This window comes from Mizuhopecten yessoensis, unplaced genomic scaffold (assembly GCF_002113885.1).
Source record: "Mizuhopecten yessoensis strain PY_sf001 unplaced genomic scaffold, ASM211388v2 scaffold4599, whole genome shotgun sequence".
Lineage (NCBI taxonomy): Eukaryota > Metazoa > Mollusca > Bivalvia > Pectinida > Pectinidae > Mizuhopecten > Mizuhopecten yessoensis.
Genome location: NW_018405627.1, coordinates 530,660 through 546,975, shown reverse-complemented (window position 1 = coordinate 546,975; position 16,316 = coordinate 530,660). Strand labels below are relative to the sequence as shown.

General features: G+C 37.1%; 1 protein-coding gene across 4 annotated transcripts in view; it reads left to right on the top strand.

The window, feature by feature from the left end:
* Positions 1-6,046: 6,046 nt before the first annotated feature.
* The window catches only part of LOC110449370 (prolow-density lipoprotein receptor-related protein 1-like), a 224,157-nt gene continuing 213,887 nt past the window's right edge, over positions 6,047-16,316 (top strand). For all 4 annotated transcript variants that reach the window (XM_021496199.1, XM_021496197.1, XM_021496198.1 and 1 more), the window contains exon 1: positions 6,047-6,268. In XM_021496199.1, the coding sequence (XP_021351874.1) occupies positions 6,172-6,268 (97 nt within the window). In that variant the 5' untranslated portion in view covers positions 6,047-6,171. The remainder of the gene's footprint in view (positions 6,269-16,316) is intronic.

Genomic DNA, 16,316 nt, shown 5'->3' with positions numbered 1-16,316 from the left:
AGGAGATTATTCAGACTGTTTATTTGAAGTATTGACGTCATGAACTATGACGTCACATAATAGTTCGCTATAACGACGTCCGCCATATACGTAACCGCCATAACGATATCACAGCAATATAAATATCTTAATTATAGTCTTAAGGCAAAGAGTACTATTAGTTTAGGATTTAGATATACTAGTAATACTATTACTTACAAAAGAAATAATATAATAATAATAAAAAATAAGTAAGAATAAAAAATAAAAACACTACCTGTGTGGGGCGAACTCAGGTATATATAATGAGTCCCTCCGATAAGATAAAGCTGACATTCAGGACGAGAAAGAATTATATAAATCGGAAACAGACTCAAGTGTGAAGGAATTCATCTTCTTGTTAGTCGGCACATACAAATGTGAGGAAAAAAAAGAGGAAATGAAAGGAGACCCAGTCAAACCAGTCAAGGACTCCATGAATCTGCATGTAATTATCCATATTTCTGAACCCCCATTCCTACCTAGAATAACCTGATATTACTGTCACAATTGCGTCGCTAGAAAAGTGTCGCACGTGAACTGAATTGCCGTGTTAAAGGAAATGTAGTTGTCAGGACGAGAATGCTCAGGTGGAAGTTCATCATGAAATTCAAGCAGATGTCCATGTGATGGTTCAAGTGGATTTGTATAAGGTGGTTCAAGTGAATATTCACCAGGAGATTCAAGCGGATGTTCATGACATGGTTCAAGTGGATTTCATAAGGTGATTCAAGTGGATATTCATCAGGGGATTCAAGCAGATGTTTATGACATGGTTCATCGGTAGGTTCAAGTGGATGCCCATCATGTTGTTTTAACTGATGTTCATGAAGTGGGTTAAACAGGATTTTATCAGAGGGTTTTAGCGGATGTTCATATAGGAAGGTTCGCGCAGATGCTCATCAGAATGTTCACCCGAATGTTCGCGTCAAGGAAGTTCAAGCTAATGATGATCTGACTGTTCGTATCAGAGATGTTGACACCGATAACTCTAGTGAGCATCACGTCGAGGAGGTTCTACCTCAAGAGAAAGAATTAGATATCAGTCAGGGACAGGGCCTATACAATCCATGTTGACCGTGATGAAAACGAGGTTAAAATCAAATACATGGCAAAATAAAAATACTTCTCACTGACCTTTCCAAAAAATACCAAATTTGGATCCGCATTCATAATATTTTGTGTGGTGTTAGCACTTCTATTCCGTTAGGAAAGACGAAGAGGAACTTCCGTTTGGATAAATATGCTTACATGATAAATACGTTACAGAGAGACATAAGGATGTGTCCAAATACTAAGTAGAAGTAACTAGTAACTTGGTCATGGCTTAACTCTTGGAAGATATCGTCTGACTTTAATTCAAGTCAATGTCTAATTATTTAATTGTTGGAAGAATACAAACGTTACAGAATCAAATCATTTTTACTTAGAATTAATTACATCAATAGTATTTTTTTCTCTTATTATTTTGGTCCTGCTTTTTCCCTTTTTAATATCCATTCTCCGTTATTGGTACATGATCATTATAACTTATATCAATACCCAGTCTCCTCTGCCCTGGCCACGCAATATATAATCCGTTTACAAAAAATGTCTCGCATCTACATGATCATAAACTTTACTTGTTTGGTAAAAGATTAAATGTTGTAACATTAGTGAATCGGAGTCTCCTCTGTAGCAGTTTTGTAACTGCAAAACAAGAAAAAATAAGTTATGTGCAAATTATTGTCTTTTATGAGGGAGCGATATCTGAAATTATATCCTCGCATCGCTCCCGTTAACTGATTTGTCGCTTTCACGCGACATATCAGTAAACGGGAGGGATTCAAGGATACATTTTGATTAGATTGTCATACTATCTGCCGAAGTTTGTGAAGAAGATAAAATGTAAATCAAAAGTTAATTATTAGAAATTATAGGGGAATAATGGTCGTAATAGTTGAAGCGGCACCACAATCAGCTGCATACAGAGTCTGGCGTTAGTTAAACCAGGCTAGCCCGGGTTTCCTCTGGCCCTAACACCAGACTTAGACATTTTAACATATATAAATGTCTGGTTAGAGGAAATCGACTCCTTGATAATTTACAACCTGAGCGTTGATGCTTCTGAAATGTTGAAAAACAGTTCCAGTGATTGTTAATGATTAAAAAATAACAAAAATCATAAGTCGACAACTAAAAACTCGGCTCTATGAAGAAGTTGGGAAGAGGGGAGGTAACTCTTGTGATCTAGTTTGTCGAGTTATGCTATTTGAACTGGAGTGGGAAAGTCTAAGGTGTATATTTCTGTTATTATCACGAAAAATGTAATAGGAGAAGAAAAAATGTATTGAGGATAAGATATAAAAAATACAAACCAAAATATGTAAAGTATTTCTTGATCGGTTCCATTTAATGAATATCCTATCCGACCGTTATTTATTGTTTTACCAGAAAAGGTCTTAATGTATTTCTGACTGGTTCCACGTGCGACCAACACGAATATTATTAATAGCAGCGAAGGCCATGGATAACGAGGTAAATATGTATTGAATTTGCTAAGGTATGATTATACTATATTTTTAATCTCATTAAATTAAAAACGTCATCGCCTTCCGGAAATTTAATAATTTTCACACGTTGAAATACTTTTTCGTTTGATTTAATTGAAAGTACACCTGTATTTAAAATGAGTTATGTAAACTGGTAGAGTTTTGAATTGTGTGCCGAACGATACCATCTGTCGCTGCACGGACGTTTTAAATCACATGGATGTGGCACATTAATATTTTGTTTTCTCGTTGTTGAACCATTTATAATTACGTGGAGGTCGTAGTTTTGTGATATTGACTATTTTTTAAAATAGCAGGTCAATAATATCTTCATGAGGTAACTTTTATTGCAACTTCCTTATAATGCTTAATTTCGTATCGGTCAATATCGCTTCTCACGTTTATGCAACCACATTTATTCACCTCAAGAAAAGTCCATAATTGATAAAAAAAATATTATTGTCTCGCCCCTTTGCCAGAAAATCATATAAAAAGTTATTTATAAGACTGCGTTAGTATCAATACATGTGATATAACAATAAAGCGTAAATATTCACTACATAACTTATAACATACTCCAGACAGTGACCAGAAGACGCGATTTACTGTAGCACGACAATCCGGAACCGTCGACACTTTCCGTAACGGACGGTTCTCCCTGGAGCTCGCTAGATATATATTGTGATAATTCACAGATACCACTTTGAACGTCTGTTATGCTGTATGGAAATACCGGAAACATAATTAGTTTAAAATGATTATAATTGGATCCGTACATCATAATTAAAAACATTTAGCATAAGTATCCCTGTGTATTTTGGCGATCTGGTTCTCCGTCCGCCTGCCAAATGGTATTTTGTCTAAGGGCTGACTTTTGCTAACGAGTCTGTTTTCTTTCTCTCCAACCATATATCGTTATGGTCCAATGTAAACTGTCATAGCGGCTTATAACAATAGTTATTGTACTACACCAAGGTACAATGGTGCAGACAGAACGGACGTACCGGTTCACAGACAGGGACATCACAGCTGACATACTCGTATTTGGGTGACTTCCAGGTACCATTTGTGCACCATGTGTCTCTGATATTCGTGCATCAGTACTTTAAAGTGGTAAGCTATCATTCAACCCCACGAACAAAATTACAGAAAATATCTCACCACCACAAATGTGTAGCAGCATAAGTATGTTCATTTGACAAATCGAATGAAACTGTAAAATAAAATGGTATTTGGTTTCTATCATAGCCTCGAATGGCACACATTTCTGTTTCTCCGACAGTAATGTTGTATCGATCGCTAAAAGAATCGGCTCGAAGGCTAATCAATTATGACGCAACAGTGATAAAACGTTGATTATTCTGACGTAAAAACCTAACGTCATACGTTTTACTAGTGTAGTAGGACGAAGAAAAGTGATAAAGATAGTGCCGTCGCTGTGACTCGAACCCGCGACCCTTGGCTCTCCAGCCTGATGCTGGGAAATTCCCTACAGCTGACGCTTGTAAGGCAACCTTATCAATGCACATCTTTTACTATAGTTTTACATTTTTACCAGTGAATTATCAGAATTTTTTTCATTAATAAAGGTCAGATGAAGCGATGGCAGAATTAGAGATAGTTTTGGTAACCCATTGTAAAATACAAATGTACATCATGGTATTTACATAACTTCAAAATTGATGTCATTTTTGTGTGAAAAGTGTTACCATATAATAGCAGCAAACGACAGAACCGCGTAGAGTAACCCATTCAAATCATTGGCGCTCAGCCTTGTTGTCAAGCATGACGTCATTGGAACTTGACGTCAAACATTATACTACTAATTTCTGCGCTATTTTGATGCAGCAGTTTTTGCGCCGTTTTACTTTAAAAACGTAATAAATCGAAAATTAAATGTTTTTTCCCCGTTGAATATCATATATATTTTACTGGTACGGCAGAATCCCACGAGTAAAAATATCCGTATGTTATGCTATATGAGTGAAATATATATGATATTCGACGGGAAAGTATTGAGTCTTCATAATTTGATGCGAAACGCAAATACGTGCCATGTTTAATGACTAAACGCCATAAGTAATACCCTAACGTCAAGCATAATGACCTAACTTCATACATAATAAAATATCGTCATACGTAAAAACCCAACGTAATTACTAATAACCTAACGTAATTAGTAATAACCCAACGTAATTGGTAATTAATAACCCAACGGAATGCGCACTAACCTAACGTCATGACGTAACCTAACGCCGTACCTAATAACGTTACATGCCACTTAACCCAATGGAATGCGTATTCAGTATTAACCAAACGTTACGTCTTACATAATAATCTGACGTTATTAAGTACATGTTACATAGTGATCACAATGTATTTGTATGCCCCCGCCATAAAATGGGTGGGTGGGGGGCATATAGTCTTGCCCATGTCCGTCCCGTTCCGTCCCGTCCCATCCATGAGCGGGGTCCTTTATGTCTTAAAGACATTTTCTAGCTTTATTAACACTTTCAAATATTCCGTAAAATAAATGGCAACGCTATAAGTACATGGTATTATTCGGTTAGAAAAAGGAATAGGATCTGAAGCGCAACTAACTTTTAAACTTTTAATACTGTCACGGTGGATATAACTCAAACCATTCATTTTGATCATCGGGGATGATGAAAAAACAAGAACCATTGTAACGACAAAAACAAACATCGACAGAATACAGATCGAAGTATCAATAACCCGTAAAAATCAAAGTACAGACACATTTTCACGAGTATGGCGTCTGTATTTTTAGGAAATAAATTGAAAAATAATTCTCAGTTTTTTTCAGTTGAATATCATGCATGCGTCCGTCAGAATTTTTCGAATATTTTCATTCGTGAGTAAAGTTGAGAGTAAAATTATCGGCTCAACAAGAAACTTATGTATGTGTATACATATCCTGGTACTGTGTTCTTTAGAAGCTAACTAAAATCGGTCAATAAACAGTTTTTAAAGGTGATTATCTACATTGAGTCCTGTATCAAAAACCTTCAATAAGAAGTAAATTTTAAAGCATGTCGCTTAATCTAAGCTTAGTGTTATGTGTTGCCAGCTAGACACATTAATGGGAATCTTACTTCCCGGGACAAAACAGACCGTCAGTATGTGTCTACTGGACAATGTTCAATATTCTTTTCTCGCTGAAAGGGATCATTTCAATTCAAATGTTAGCGATTAATATTATATAATTCTTTCTTACTGCTATACCTTACGCCATTCTTTATCTTTCTATCTTAAATCGACATTGATCCCCTGTTTTGTTCAGCTTGTATACATTTTAGATAACATTTCATCATTTTATGATCGTAAACCTTATTTCGACGTTTCAAGGGGAGCTACCTTGACTGCGAGGAGAATCTACTGTGTGCTATATTAAGACCGACGATGTGACGTCACGACGATTCTCCTGTTTTCATTGACTGAGCGAGAGATTTCCCGTATTTCTATGTAAACCGCGGAACACGTCGGATGTGCACATGGCTTCTGCTGGATTTTACACAAATATGTTCCTACGAGAGTGTTGTTGAATGTACTGAGTTGTAGTGATACAATATTTACGTTCGGAGGACTAAATCCGCCGAAGATGCGGAGGATGATCGGAGGAAGCAGGCCGATCGGCACCAAATTGTTGTATTTCTTAGCGGTATTCGGTCTGCTAGCATTGTCACCGTCAGCTCAAGGTAAGGGTTAGTTTTATAAACAGGGTTCGCTCGGGGACGGTTTGACAGCTAGTGTTGACATTTCGGAGTTGTGTGTGTCACAAATTATTCGTACTATGGTAATTTCATTCTTCCGTGTTTAAATAAAAATGCTTTTCTGTTGACACTCCTGGAAGGCGAGAAGGTCATTTGTCAGATGTGGGAAGAGCACCCTTTGGGGCCTCCGGATTGACCCCTCTCTAACTAATTTTCGTTTTTGCACTTGGTTGAGTGATTTTGAACCTAATTTACAGGTATTTCCTTGGCTATTTCTTCCGATTTAGATAATCTCAACGTGTTATCAGTGGGCTTGACAGATTTGTTAAAGTCTAACAAGTCACTTAATCGCAAATAAAGTTTGGGAAAATTACGGATACACCGTCCTTATGAAAGTCGCTGTACAGGTGTGTACTCCGTCGAGGGAGGGGGTCTGTTGTTTACACCTGTAGAACCAGGCGCTTAATGACGTAATGTATCCAATTTACAGGCAATCACTATGTAACGGTAATTCCGTTATATCGACGTTTCAGGAACATTAAGATATTAAGAGATTTAGGATTTGCACACCTGTCATTTTAGTGTATACACCTGTCTTGCACCTATCACTGGATAAAATGGCGGACAGACTTGGTCACATGACGACTAACTTAAGGCAGATTGAGATCAGCATTATTGTTGTTTTTTTCAAGCTTTTTATGAATAAGAATACTTGTAAGACAATGACCTTGCACAGGGGCATTTAATCTGATTGTAATTAGTGTGTATACATGTAGTCTCACCTGCTCCACCTGTAGTTCTGTGACCTACTTCAAGTGTATATATAAGTCTGTCAAACTGCGACAAACTGGGACCCATCCCAAGGGATGTCAGCTTTCTGCTGGACGTTAATTGTAACTTGACTGTTTTAATAAATTAAAAAAGTTTTTCACAAGCATAAACTTGAAGTATAATTTTTATGTCAAATTTATTATTTGCATCAATGCAAACAAAGTATGTCATGATTGACTCATAATCCTTATGAAACAGTTTTAATACAAAATATTGGTTATGAAATAATGTACTCCGAAATTTGAGGAATAAAGATCGATGATGATGATGATGATGATGATGACGGCCCATCCTAAAAAAACCTTCAAGGAACTACCCATCAATAATTAACTCTGATGTTCCCAATGTTTTTGCATTTCATTTGATTGTTACACTTAAATTTTTAATAACTACCTGAAGTTGTTTATAAATGCCAGTGTTTAACAATCAGTTATATATCTGTTACTTATATTATGACCAGTTAACTTTAAAGTGAAAATATGATGAAAAATATTTGCTTGCCTTAAACAGTTCTATATATATTGATAAAAACTATTTAGTTTTTTGTTTTTCAGCTAGAATTATAAACATTTTTGGTCATTGAAACCTTTGAGATTTCTTTTTGACTTTATATATATATATACATATTATGAACATATTTCTTTAATCTTTGTGAAATAGTCTGCTTACAATTAAATGTGTATGCACTCGCGAGAAATAATTGAATAAAATATAAGATGCATATCAAACATCAATGTTTTTCCAGAAGGGGAGATTGTGTCCCCCCCCCCCATAAATTTCTATTTTCTGGCTATATAACACTACCAATGGCCCCCCTNCATTAAAAAAAATATTATTTTCATTGAATTGTTACCAATTAAACTGCAAAGATATGGAACACTGTCCCCCAAAACCCCCAAATAAGGGTTTTGTAACCCTCAACACAAATTTTTCTCAGTATTTCTCCATTTTCTAAGGACTGTCCCACCTATGTTTAAAACCTTATAGGGTAAAAAAAATGAAAATCTATAAAATATTCCCAAAATATCCATCGGGAAATACTGATGAAATACTACAGGATACAATTCATTTTGAAGATAAATTTTGTAAACATTACATGCTGGTATTTGAGATACGAGTTGGATGGTTTGGTTGTTGACTTGTTCGTATTGGCGCCGGACTTTACATGTATTTGACATGTGACGTTGGCAGTGGCCTGTTCCTCGCTATTGTTTACCCCCAATCAATACAAGTTGTTGGGGCACGGCGACCGTAAACAAAGCCATATGCCTAATTATTGAGAGTCAATTAATTCTTTGAATAGATTTTGAATTCTACTGGCTATTCTGTAGAAAGTCTTCTACCGCAAATGGCTACAATAAGTTCAGGAATCTTTATTAAATTATACCTAAAATTTAAAAAATATAAAATTTCTCAAAATATTGATTGCCATCATTAAAGTCTCAAGATACACTATTTGACTTGAAAATATGAACAATTTGACCAGCAGAGGATTTTAATTGGCCATATCTCCTAACTTATCTGTTCTAAATGTGCCACGAGTCATCCGAACCTCTTTGTTGACAAGGCTGGTAATTAATTTTGTAAACCACTAGTTAATTGGGGTAGTAGCTTCAAATTTTTACCATTCCATGTGCAAATTCCACCAACTCAATATTATTCAACAAGGTCTAGGCAATGCCACATTTTGACTAGTCAAAATGTAGGTTTTTAGAACCACTAGCCCAGCTGGAGATTTCACTAGTCTCACGTGCACACTGTAAGGCTATCCTTATTGTTTAGCCCTGTGTCACTAGTCTCAAACTATCAGGCTATCCTTATTGTCTAGCCCTGTGTCACTAGTCTCACACTATCAGGCTATCCTTATTGTCTAGCCCTGTGTCACTAGTCTCAAACTATCAGGCTATCCTTATTGTCTAGCCCTGTGACACTAGTCTCACACTATCAGGCTATCCTTATTGTCTAGCCCTGTGTCACTAGTCTCACACTATCAGGCTATCCTTATTGTCTAGCCCTGTGTCACTAGTCTCACACTATCAGGCTATCCTTATTGTCTAGCCCTGTGTCACTAGTCTCACACTATCAGGCTATCCTTATTGTCTAGCCCTGTGTCACTAGTCTCAAACTATCAGGCTATCCTTATTGTCTAGCCCTGTGTCACTAGTCTCACACTATCAGGCTATCCTTATTGTCTAGCCCTGTGTCACTAGTCTCACACTATCAGGCTATCCTTATTGTCTAGCCCTGTGTCACTAGTCTCACACTATCAGGCTATCCTTATTGTCTAGCCCTGTGTCACTAGTCTCACACTATCAGGCTATCCTTATTGTCTAGCCCTGTGTCACTAGTCTCACACTATCAGGCTATCCTTATTGTCTAGCCCTGTGTCACTAGTCTCACACTATCAGGCTATCCTTATTGTCTAGCCCTGTGTCACTAGTCTCACACTATCAGGCTATCCTTATTGTCTAGCCCTGTGTCACTAGTCTCACACTATCAGGCTATCCTTATTGTCTAGCCCTGTGTCACTAGTCTCACACTATCAGGCTATCCTTATTGTCTAGCCCTGTGTCACTAGTCTCACACTATCAGGCTATCCTTATTGTCTAGCCCTGTGTCACTAGTCTCACACTATCAGGCTATCCTTATTGTCTAGCCCTGTGTCACTAGTCTCAGACTATCAGGCTATCCTTATTGTCTAGCCCTGTGTCACTAGTCTCAGACTATCAGGCTATCCTTATTGTCTAGCCCTGTGTCACTAGTCTCAGACTATCAGGCTATCCTTATTGTCTAGCCCTGTGTCACTAGTCTCAGACTATCAGGCTATCCTTATTGTCTAGCCCTGTGTCACTAGTCTCAGACTATCAGGCTATCCTTATTGTCTAGCCCTGTGTCACTAGTCTCAGACTATCAGGCTATCCTTATTGTCTAGCCCTGTGTCACTAGTCTCAGACTATCAGGCTATCCTTATTGTCTAGCCCTGTGTCACTAGTCTCAGACTATCAGGCTATCCTTATTGTCTAGCCCTGTGTCACTAGTCTCAGACTATCAGGCTATCCTTATTGTCTAGCCCTGTGTCACTAGTCTCGGACTATCAGGCTATCCTTATTGTCTAGCCCTGTGTCACTAGTCTCAGACTATCAGGCTATACTTATTGTCTAGCCCTGTGTCACAAGTATTGGACTATCAGGCTATCTTTATTGTCTAGCCCTGTGTCACTAGTCTCACACTATCAGGCTATCCTTATTGTCTAACCCTGTGTCACAAGTCTCACACTATTTATCCTTATTGTCTAGCCCTGTGTCACTATTCTCGGACTAGCATGCTATCCTTATTGTCTAGCCCTGTGTCACTAGTCTCGGACTAGCGGCTATCCTTATTTTCTAGCCCTGTGTCACAAGTCTCGGACTAGCGGGCTATCCTTATTGTCTAGCCCTGTGTCACTAGTCTCAGACTATCAGGCTATCCTTATTGTCTAGTCCTGTGCCACTAGTCTCAGACAATCAGGCTACCCTTATTGTCTAGTCCTGTGCCACTATTCTCGGACTCTCAGGCTATCCTTATTGTCTAGCCCTGTGTCACTAGTCTCACACGATTTATCCTTATTGTCTAGCCCTGTGTCACTATTCTCGGACTAGCGTGCTATCCTTATTGTCTAGCCCTGTGTCACTAGTCTCGGACTAGCGGCTATCCTTATTGTCTAGCCCTGTGTCACAAGTCTCACATTATCAGGATATCCTTATTGTCTAGCCCTGTGTCACTAGTCTCAGACTATCAGGCTATACTTATTGTCTAGCCCTGTGTCACAAGTCTCCCATTATCAGGATATCCTTATTGTCTAGCCCTGTGTCACTAGTCTCGGACTATAAGGCTATCCTTATTGTCTAGCCCTGTGTCACAAGTCTCGGACTATAAGGCTATCCTTATTGTCTAGCCCTGTTGTTATATGAAGTTTGTTGAGATAAACAAAGTTATCAATCATTTTTAAATTTAAATGTTAGATGAAATGCCATTTGGTGACATTTAATTTTATAGACCTGTTATACACACACATATATATACAGGTTAGTTTAGATGCTTCGCTATAGCGTTAATGTTTTTCAATGCTTTAACCTGACAAGGTGATTCCCTTATTAAAATACCAATTATCATGGTAAAAGTTTGATACTCATATAACTGGTATTGAACTGCACTAATTTTGTTCAGGACTATTGATACCAATCAAAATATGCTTCCAAACGTCAAACTTTTTCTAACCCTGGCATGCCTCCTAAAAGATGCTGGGAAAATAAAATCTGATTTGAAGCTTAAAAAACCCCCCAAAAAAGTAAACTTTTTTATTTCCTGTGTGGGAAAGAAACTTTTTTGGAACTATTACACTTCATTGTCAGTGTTGTTGTATATTGAAATCAGTGTTCATTATTTTTGGGATAAATCAATCACCGCTGTTTTTAGCAACTGTTTGTATTGCCATTTTTGTAGGCTAGTTTTGAGATAAAAGCCAACGGCCCATCAGTGAAGTCAATATTTTAAGCTTTTAAAGGTCATTCTCCGCACACTTCATCAATTTTTGTTCAATAATTTGATTCAAGCCTGCTAATGAGATATTTAGATTTACCTATTGAGATAGGCAAACATAAGGTACCAGCTGGTAGCAGGTACAAATCTATGCTGGTCAATATTTACAGCTAAGAGGTCATTCATCTGCCTGTCATGTTGTTACAGAAACTTTTGGTTCAATATTGAAATCATTGAGGATACCTGTTGGTCTAAAGCAGTACAGCCAGTGGTCTGCATTTCAGCCTTGCATGGTCAATATAAAACTATTAACAGATACCTGTGGTCCAAATCAGAAGTCATCAGAATTTTAGCCTCATCTGGTTCACACGAAATCATGTTATTTGTGTGGTACATATCAGAATTGTCAATATTTCAGCCTTGTATGGTCTGTATGAAAATATTTCCTTTGTCTGTGGACTAACTAGTAAATCGTTAGTGGTTAGCTAGTGTTTCAGCCTGATATATGGTTCATTTAAAATTATTATCGCTATCTCTCGTCAAAATATTGGTGGTCAGTATTTCGGCTTTCTGTAGTCCATATGAAGTTACTATACAGACGGCCTTCGGTCCATATCATTGGTGGTCAGTATTTCGGCCTTCTAGGGTCCATATGAAACTATTACAGATATCTATTGTCCAAATCAGTGGTGGTCAGTATTTCGGCCTTCTGTAGTCCATATGAAGTTACTACAGATACCATTGTCCAAATTATTGAAGGTCAGTATTTCGACCTTCTGTGGTCCATATGAAACTATTGGTGGTTAGTATTGTGGCCATCTGTGGTCCATATGAAATTATTACAGATACCATTGTCCAAATTATTGGTGGTCAGTATTTCGACCTTCTGTGGTCCATATGAAACTATTGGTGGTCAGTATTGTGGCCTTCTGTGGTCCATATGAAGTTACTACAGATACCATTGTCCAAATCATTGGTGGTCAGTATTTCGACCTTCTGTGGTCCATATGAAACTATTGGTGGTCAGTATTGTGGCCTTCTGTGGTCCATATGAAATTATTACAGATATCATTGTCCAAATTATTGGTGGTCAGTATTTCGACCTTCTGTGGTCCATATGAAATTATTACAGATACCATTGTCCAAATTATTGGTGGTCAGTATTTCGACCTTCTGTAGTCCATATGAAGTTATATTACTACAGATGGTCTTCAGTCCAAATCATTGGTGGTCAGTATTTCGGCCATCTGTGGTCCATATGAAATTATTACAGATACCATTGTCCAAATTATTGGTGGTCAGTATTTCGACCTTCTGTAGTCCATATGAAGTTATATTACTACAGACGGCCTTCAGTCCAAATCATTGGTAGTCAGTATTTCAGCCTTCTGTAGTCCATATGAAGTTACTACAGATGGCCTTCAGTCCAAATCATTGGTGGTCACAGTATTTCGGCCTTCTGTGGTCTGTATGAAATTATTACATCTGTGTATGATCAGCTGGTAACGAGATATTAAGATTTACCTTGTCATTATTTATAGATTCGGCACACATGTGCTTCTTGTTGTATTATTTGTTCAGGTGTAAATATTGACATTATCCAAGCGAACATTACCTGTGTGATAATGTTCGACGTGACTTGACTGTTGCCACAGGTGGCAGTATAGGGACTTGGTGATCATGGTTATATTGATTTGTATGACCATACACTACTGAACCAGAGTCAACCTGGTCAGTTAGGGTATTTACATTAACTAATCAGGATGATGCTAGACCCACTTATTATATAACATGGATATGGTGACCTCCTACTTTCACTTTCACTTTCATCACCCTATTATGGCCACACCTAATTATAGTTGCTCATTGTTTTGGCTCCAAAAAAAAGGTACATGGCCGGAGAATTTTGGAACTCATGGTATTTGGGTTCTGGACTGATGCCTTCTTCGTGGGACTTAAAATGCCTTCTTTTTGAAAAAGCTGGTTTAACCACTATTCAACAAGGTTTATCAGCTTGGTATAAATAAAAAGGCTAAGATTGTTTTGAACACAAACAGGAATTTAAAAAAAATAAAATTGTAACAGCTAGGATTTCAGATTCTGAAACAAAATATAGTACCTCAGTAATCTTTACAGAACTTTAACAGGCAAGTCCAAGCAGTTTTGTTTTTTTTCCAATATTTTGATGTGCTATTTGGCGAAATTGACATGTACAGCTGATCATGACTTGACTAATCTCCGATGTGGCTTAGTGAGTTGTTTCAAGCAGTTTAGGGTCAACGAAGACACTGGTCACTTACACTGGTCACTGGTCACTTACACTCTTTGCTTGACAAAGGAAACAGACATTTTCAAAAGCTTGAAAAAGAAGTTTTCAATTCCTTATCTCAAAATATTCAAACAACTGCTCAGACTTGCCTGATTTTTTATTCTCTAATTACGGTACTAAGTTACTATATTTTGTTTTGGATCCTGAAAGCCTGTTACAATCGTTTTTTGTTATAGAATTGCCTGAACTGCATGATATTTGATCTCTGGGTACGATTTGGCTGGAGACAGACATACATGTAGATATATATAGAGACATACTAAAGGTCTAACACTTATCTAATGGACCAATCTTTCCATTACTGTTGTTCAGTATACTTAGGTCGCATCTATTATAAATGAGATTTTTCGGGGTTTATTGACTGATATGCACTCTTTAACAAACACGGTTAATGCAGGGTGCATGCCAGCCATGCAGTATTCTGAACATCAATATAAAACTCCAAATTTAGTGTGATGAAGAGTGCCGTAGTTTTAGAGGAAATTAATACACAGACTGTTTTTGTTCTGTATGAGGGTGATATTCCTGCTGTTCCGTATCCATAATTCATATTACACAAATCGTATTTGTGAATCTGCCGTAATCATCCAGTTTCAGCAGACCCCATTCGCTTCATCACAAAGACTGAAGACAGTATAATTCCGTATCAAAGTTATTATTTTTACAAACGGACAAAACAAAAAGTGTCTGTACTGTAAAGATTAGAAATTAACATAATTTTGAAATTAATAAAAAGTCAATTAATTTGCTTTTCACAAAGCTGATTTCTTCAACCCTGAGATAGTTGATGGATGTTTCAACTGACAATTTAATTTGAACATTGGACTTTTACAAAAAACGAACAGTCTGCAGCTGACAGTGTGGGGATTAAATTCAAATAGCTGGAGGCACAGCAAAGCATTATGCATTTTTTTGCTAATTTATTTAGATTTAATTCAATTGTAGAATTAAATATACAGTACAACATAGGTATTTAATTTAATCCGTTGCCTTACAGAATACATTGACGGAGCGATTTTAAGTGTTCACTAATGATAAGGGGAAGGTCTAGCAGAGATAATGTTTTACTTGTAATTGATGTATCAAAATTATATGATGGGTGTTTCAGAGAAATTTGAGTTTCAAATAACATTGAAAAAGGATTTAAGTGTTTTTTTTCTTCTAGATTTTGTAGTACACTACTCACAGATAAGCTTTGATGTAAGTATAAGGCAATGGTCTGAATTCTAATGAAATATTATTACATAGGTGTCTTTCTCAGTGCTTTTGCCAGACATTCAAGTTGGGGGTAAAATCATGCAAGTGTAATCATGTATTTTGACCCTTTTATATGGCAATGCAAGCAAGCCTCTATTATTTTGAGGGTGAAAAGCCATTTTAGGAGGTCAAAAACATACATTTGGGGGTTAATGGAAAACCTGTCTCTGTTTTTGAAGATCATCAGAAATTGATTATTAAGAAGCTAGCATGTTGTGAATTAATGTTTCGCAAAAATAGATGCTGTTTATTTGACTTTATACACATGTATATTTGTTTGCCTTCTGGTTCCCTCCTTCCATCAACTTTATACAAAGGTCGAGTATGGGACTTAATTATATATAATCTTGCATGAATGAGTATTTTAGAACTCCCAAGGTCAAGGCTTAGGGTTATTATTTAAAAAGTTGTCAGACAATAATTTGCGTTGGATTGATCAGAGCATTTAATCACAGGCATTTTCTTGTTATTTATATATTCAAACTGATTTGATAATTCCAAATCTTCAGGATACAAGCTTCAGGGTCCCTGTCCCATTGCACTGCCGTTTTTTCCTATATATATGGTAATTACCTCCCCTTAATTTCTGTTTGGATATGACCATATACATAGCACATTTGAGCTCATACACTTCCGTTGTCCAAGCATACCTATAACTCATTAGGTTTCAGAGATGATATAACAACCTTAAGTCCAGGGTTCGAATCCTGGTCTGTCCTCGCAGAATATTTTACACTCATAACACATTTGTTGATTATATTTTGTTGATTTCATCTCCATTATGTTTTCATAAAAAATCCCGCAAACTAATCAACGTGATAGTCATGCCAGAAAAAATATTTTTCGAAAGCATTCTTTTGTTTTTTGTCAGTGGTACCTACAGGGATCTTTAAGGTGGCTTGACACATCGTCATCAGCGTCCATTTTCGTGACGTACTTCCGGAAAAAGTACAGCTCGGACTCAATTATCTTGATCGAAATGTGCATGTACACCGTGTCGTCATTTCCGTTTTGCGTATCGGGTATTCAATATCGTAGTGCAAATTATAGTAACACCTGGGCCGTTTGCGTTTAAACGGTCAAACCGATCGGACCACT